Source organism: Limulus polyphemus, unplaced genomic scaffold (genome assembly GCF_000517525.1).
Source record: "Limulus polyphemus unplaced genomic scaffold, Limulus_polyphemus-2.1.2 Scaffold3429, whole genome shotgun sequence".
Lineage (NCBI taxonomy): Eukaryota > Metazoa > Arthropoda > Merostomata > Xiphosura > Limulidae > Limulus > Limulus polyphemus.
The window spans coordinates 103,577-110,804 of NW_013669039.1; the positions used below are offsets into that span (position 1 = coordinate 103,577).

Genomic DNA, 7,228 nt, shown 5'->3' on the forward strand with positions numbered 1-7,228 from the left:
GTACAAGTAGTACCGACAGTAAGGTAAAATTAAATAAGTACTTAAGTAAAAAAAAAAAAGAAATAAGTATGGGTGAATATAATTCGACAAACTTTTGAATTTCCAGAATCAAAATTATGAAGTTCGTGAAGTTTTTGTTGTTGCTTTCACTAGTGTTCCCTTATGGTATAGCGGTAACTCTACTGGCTTAAAACGCTCAAATTCGGGGTTCGAATAACCGTGGTGGACACGACAGATAGCCCAATATAACTTTGCACTAGAACACATGTACTTTCATTAGCTTGTATTTATAGGTTTAGATTTCTTTTATATTTGATTTAAGAACTTGTGAAATTTATTCATATCCGTGATGTCCCATTACATTGCCCCCCCCCCCCAGTGGCACAGCGGTATGTATGCGGACTTACAACGCTATAATCCGGGTTTCGATACCCGTTGTGGGCAGAGCACAGATAGCCCATTTTGTAGCTTTGTGCTTAATTACAAACAAACAAACCCATTACATTTCTCTATTTTTAATGCATAGATACAAAAGAGGGTTACCTGTGCTGCGCCTAGCGCGGGGATCGATCTCCCAATTAAAGTTTTTAAGTCCTGAAGTTTCGCGTTGAGCCGCTGGGGGACTTAAAACTGTCTCTCACATATAGAAATACCGTTAAATGTGACATTAAACTTAACGAGTACATCATTTTGACTAAAGTAACGTTGATAAAAAGTGTAACAATGCGTCATTTTGTTCAGAAATATGTTGCTTTATAAAAACAAACTATATTATTACTGTTTGGCGGTGTTGTGGTATAAAGGATGACGTCCAAGGCTCAAACACTGATAACCCTGGTATTAAGTGTGTCAATTTCTGAATAGAAAAATGGTTCGATAGCTTTCAAAAGTAGGGCAACTCGAACAATGTGTGAAATTCATCGTTTTCGCTAGAAAAAAACTTGTCAATAACAACAAATAGGACAAGAATGTACATCACTTTTAAATGTTCGATGTGGGCATTGAACGTAATTTAACGAGTCAAATGGTCCGACTGTTACAAAATAAGAGTATGTACTGCTGGATAAGGTTGTTAGGGCAAGTTTTATCAAGTTATATTTTAATTTGTTTGTTTGTTTGTAATTAAGCACAAAGTTACACAATGGGCTATCTCTGCTCTGCCCACCACGGGTATCGAAACCCGGATTCTAGCGTTGTAAGTCCGCAGACATACCGCTGTGCCACTGGGGGGGGGGGGCTATATTTTAGTAAATCTCCAAATCTGTCTATTCATTATCGAGGTAGGATTAAAACCAGGGGTGGTCAGAAATTTAGATTTCTCTTCGCCCCACTCTGGGCTTATTGATTTCCTGATTATCTTTGGATTTACAGGAAATTATTTTAACAGCTGTTTGTTTGTTTCGTTTTGAATTTCGCGCAAAGCTACACGAGGGATATCTGCGCTAGCCGTCCCTAATTTAGCAGTGTAAGGCAGCTAGTCATCACCACCCACCGCCAACTCTTGGGCTACTCTTTTTACCGACGAATAGTGGGATTGACCGTCACATAATAACGCCCCCACGGCTGAAAGGGCGAGCATGTTTCGTGTGACGGAGATTCGAACCCGCAGATTGAGAGTCGAGCGCCCTCTAATCACTTGGCCATGCTGTTTGACTGTGAGTAATAGTTTCAAGGCTTGTCTCCACTGGCCGGAAAGGTTCTTTCACTTCTATTGAAACCGTTCGTCGAGCCCACCACAACTTGATCAGCGCACAAGTGTGTGTGTGATAAGATTATGGCTACAATAGTATTGTACCAACATAGGAATTTGTAAAACTAAATAGAGTATATGGAAATTAACTTTGTTTAAGAAATCCATTTCTTATTTTCAAGTTTTTTTTTTTTTCCAACCATGAAGGTCCGGCATGGCCAGGTGGTTAGGGTTATGTTTGTTGGGTCCATGGGAAGATACATACAAATTTGCGGTTTCACATTCTGTGTTTTGCAGTTTTTATGGGGCGTTTTTTACAATTACATATAAGGGAAGTAACCTTTCAAGTCATAAGATAACCTTTCATTAATCATGAATTTACATAACTCCGGCCTCCAGCTAGTTATCTATATGCCTGGTACAGTTTATGTCATACACATGTAACGTTACCATATACATTGGGTAGACTGTAAAGTAGGGTAAATAACTACTAATTACCGAGCGCCTTCTAGTTTAACAAGGAAAATTCATGCGTTTTTTTTTTTCTGTTTTGTTTTTTCATGATGTTAGTAAAACGCGTAGGTTCAAGAAGTCAATTTAACACAAAAATACGATAGCCCTACAACCCAAGCACTTTCGAAAGTTGGATCTTTCTTCTGCTAAATGTTTCACGTAACAACCCCCCCCCCCCCCCGGAAAAGCTTCTGCGTACCCTCGGTCTTAACACACGGAGGTTTTCGCTCCACTAACCGGTTTGGAACATCTGGTTCACTCTGGTGAAAACACTGAACTATTTGTTTGACAAAGCTGTAGCTCGGCGACTACACCGTAAAAATGTCAAGGCGGCTTACCATATTTATGTATGATAAACGTCAATTGTTTATGTACAGGTACCTTTGTAAAATAATACATGTACTTACACTATTCTGTGCAATTAAAATCCTCGTATGTAAATTTTATCGAACTCTTGTGTTCAGCCGACCTATCAGACATTGTCACGTGCAAACTTTTAAAAACCAGAACTAACCGCAAAACCTGATACACAGTGCATACGATCGGAAGCAATGTTTGCGTTATTTACCCCTAATAATACAAAATATGCTTTAAGTTAGGGGGTCGTGTAAACATTACTACAGCAAAAGTAAGTAGCCTAAACTAAATAATCTGTTCGCCACTTTCAGATAAATGCATTAATTACGCGTTTTTTTTTTGGGGGGGGGGGCGTTATTATCTTCTCATATGATTGGTCATCTTTATCTGCGAAATTTTACATTAGAACGATACTTTTATATATAAATTTGCACGTATCCAGTAACGTGCATAGGGGAATGATGATTATTGGGGCTAAAACCTTTCTGCTATTATGCCCCCAAAGTGCCCTTTTTTTTTCCTCAGACTTAACTACTTAAAAAAACGCTTCGTTCCACCCCTTGCTTGCTGCGAGCTATTAGAAAAAACAACAGCGTCAGCAAAATATAATTTTAAAATGAATAGAACACGGGGACTTGTAGGTCTTTACAGTAGCCCTAGTGGCACAGCGGTATGTCTGCGGATTTATAACGCTACCCATGGTGGGCAGAGCACAGATAGCCCATTGTGTAGCTTTGTGCTCAATTACAAACAAACAAACTTTACAGTAAAGGAATTATGATGTGATGCTGAATGTTCATTTCCCGTTTAGTTTTAGATTTTAAAAGTGTTTATAAGATTTATTGACTATAAGAGGACTTCCTTCTAGTGGTGGCTTTATACACTATATGTACCAGAGATGACCCGCAGTCTCTATAATCGCTCCCTACATCCTCCACCTCAAAAAAACGTCTTGCTTTACGATGCTTTAAAAAGTGCCTCTTTTTTTGTTTATTAATAAGCACCTGTCCTTTTAATGTCCTCTGAACGTTGCTGCACATATTAGAAACCAAACGTAACGCTGCAGAATTTTGATATGTACTAATACACCAGGGTAAATATAATAAGTTTTATTTTGAATAATCTCATGTCAGGGAAATCGATAGACCTCTAGGGCATACAACTCATTTCTTGCTAATTTTCCCGAAAGGGGGGGTCGAAGGCCGCCTGGAGGAGTTACCTGTTTGAACCACTCGTGCCACGATACAGTAGTGTGTTGTCTGTCAGTCAGTAGACGCTAAAATTACGTCACATAATTGACGCTTAACGTTGCAAGTTGTACTGTCGTGACGTCAGTAAAACGTGCGCATGCCATGAATCACGAGAAGAATTATGCACTCTCTAGGCTACATCACAGCATGGCATATGAACTTCAAAAGCATGAAATAAAACATTTGTTGCTTTTAATTTTGGTTTTATTTACTATTGAAACAGAACACTATCGAGGGCCCTGCGGAAATACGTGTAGTAGTAATCATAACATTTCTGTTTCCTGGATGTTAGTTTTATTCTGAAAGAATATGTATTTTCAAGCGTTTGGTATTATGTATGCATTGCGTTATTTCAATATTAAGAATTACCTCTATCGTGTATATATATGCGCCAACAATGAATATAAATTTATAAATGCGAGATTTTATTCTTTGATAAGTTGTGTTTTCTATATTGTAAATTAAAAATGTATTTTTTTCAGATGTCACACAATGACCCTTATAATTAGATATTTCTACAGAATATAGTAGATACTATAATATACTCGGAGCGCTCTGTATTCTATTGGTAAGATATCTAATTAATCATTAATTTCAATAAAAGATCTCTGTACAAAGTGCAGATATACACACACTCAAGACACGATCAATCAAACATCCGTATCTATGCCAAACAATTCCAAGGAAGTTGTCCAGCATTGACGTCATCACGTGACGTCTATTTATGTGCGCCTTGTTATTGGTCTACAATAATATGAATGGAAGAATGATTTACTATGTAAGTTCTCGTTTCTTCATTGCACACACACACGCGCCATGTAATACATGCTTACGATCACGATATCGCTACATGTACATGTTTAGGTGAAATACTTCGTTATGCGAGACGTGCTCCATTAGACAAGCTGTTTTATTTATTTACTGAATGAAGTTATGTTTACCCATGGCAGCGTTCTAGAAGGATGCACTGCCATGGACACACAGACACGTTCCTTCTTAGAGCAATACCATGGATACATTGAGAATTGAAGTAAACTCCTCACTGACATGTTTAAATAGATAAATATCTCTCAGATTGCCAGGTTTATTTATGTATACACAATGAAGACAAAATGATACAAGTTTTCATATTTCATTACTTATTTGAAAGTTGAAACTAATAAATTTTGGCACGTTTGAAGGGGGAGACATATATATGCAACCATGTCCATAACAGTGCTCTAGAACGAGGGACGTGTATCTGCCCATGGCAGTGCTCTGAAAGAGGACGTATAGTCTTTTTAGTTTCAATAAATCATCGACTCATTAGAACATAAATTATTGTTTTCAAAGAATGTCCAAATTTAATGACCATTCACGAACTGGTCTTCACAAGACATAAAATATTTGGTTTCATCTCTTTTTTTTTTTTTAATTTAGATTCCCGAAACCTTGCTTATCAAGTTGAAAGACGTTTCGAACGTTTCGGAATTTGTTAACCATTATTTAACAGGATATCCATTCCACGTTCCTTCCCGTGAAGTTCACGTGGCTTACCTTTTTGACGGCAAAGGTAAGTAAAATAATGATTGAAATTTCTGTAACACTTTAACTGGCCGAACCTTTTTACCAAAGTAAATTAACTTTATCATCTTACCTTTTAGCTCAAAGTAAATTAACATTACCACCTTACCTTTTAGCTCAAACTAAGTTAACTTTACCACCTTACCTTTTAGCTCAAACTCAGTTAATTTTACCACCTTACCTTTTAGCTCAAAGTAAATTAACTTTACCACCTTACCTTTTAGCTCAAAGAAAATTAATATTACCACCTTACCTTTTAGCTCAAAGTAAATTAATATTACCACCTTCCCTTTTAGCTCAAACTAAGTTAACTTTATCACCTTACCTTTTAGCTCAAAGTAAACTAACTTTACTATCTTACCTTTTAGCTCAAAGTAAACTAACTTTACTATCTTACCTTTTAGCTCAAAGTAAATTAAATCTGTCACCGTACCTTTTGCTCAAAGTAAATTAATTCGACAGTCTTACCTTTTAGCTCAAAGTAAATTAATTCTACAATCTTACCTTTTAGCTCAAAGTAAATTAATTCGACAGTCTTACCTTTTAGCTCAAACTAATTTAACTACACTATTTAACTTCTTAGCTTAAACAGGAGCAGTTAATTGCATTTTAAATAAATGCTATAAAACAAGGCTTTAACATAACTTCTTATGAAAGATGTTAACGAAAGTTAATTTATGTATGCAATCACATCAAGACAAGAATGAAATATCATGCTATCGTTAAGTAGTTTGTGAAATTTCATAAAATCTTTTCAGTAGTAAATTTTTCATGATCAGTGACACCATGCAGTAAATATATACATTTTAAAATATATTACATATGTTAGTGTTTTAAGACATTTATTTAGCTTTTCCTGTAAATTTAATGACATGTTTATTCAAACGTCTTACAATCACAGTGGAAAACCTCGGGTAGAACCGTAGAACTTCCAAACAAAATAAATCAGTTGGACAAGTAAAATGTTTTTTTTTCTCGTTTGTTTCTTTGTTGTTGTTTTTGCCTGAGGGTTTTAGAGTTTCATTTGTAATTCACTGTTGTAAACGTTATATTGTTTGGCCGATTCTTTTGGATTATTTGGTAGAAAGTAATGTAAAGTCTAGTCTGTTCAAAGCGTTTTTTTTATCTACTACAAATTCTAAATTTGCGAGGGTTCTCGAATTAACCGTAAGCCTAACTTCACAAAACAGCTACTTACCTACTAATTTTCTTGTATTTACGATACTTCTCTTATCTCTTTTACTTTATTGAAACACAAGCTTAATTATCACAAAATCGAAGGAGACAAGCCGACTAACAAACCTGCTGACAAAATAACCAATCAAACACTGTAACAGACTCGTTAATCAATCAACAATCGCTTCTAGTCTTCTCTAATCTCGCATTTCCGATCGTCAAGTAACGTATAAACTCCGTCTGGTCAAAAAACAATACAAACATCAAATTAAAAAAAAACATTGCCTGCAACACTATTAACAGCACGCTCCTAATTTTTAACAGCCAGCCAAATACCAATGAAGCAGCATACTAGCGATAGATACTAAAATCATTTAATGAAATAAGACATAATTCAAATACCGGAATAAATTTACATAAAAGATGAAAATGAACTATTATGCATTATTTGCTGTTTTTCTTGTTGAATTTAGTGCAACGCCGCCCCTAATTTTATAATGTTTGTTTCTTGTTAAGTACATAGCTACACAATGAGCAGGGCCGGCGTTAGAGGGGTGTTGGGGTGGGTCGTGTACCCACAAACTTCATTCTGGTCTACCTAAGTTCATTCTTCCTGAGCGTTTACAAGTCATTCTATCAATTCGAAAAAATCGTAACAATGATTGGTGACCCCCCCCCC

General features: G+C 36.2%; 1 protein-coding gene across 1 annotated transcript in view; it reads left to right on the plus strand.

Moving 5' to 3' along the window:
• The window catches only part of LOC111088259, a 34,974-nt gene that overhangs the window by 14,143 nt on the left and 13,603 nt on the right, over positions 1-7,228 (plus strand). Inside the window, exon 2 of the mRNA XM_022397824.1 lies at positions 5,230-5,362. Coding sequence (XP_022253532.1) covers positions 5,230-5,362 — 133 coding nt within the window. The remainder of the gene's footprint in view (positions 1-5,229; positions 5,363-7,228) is intronic.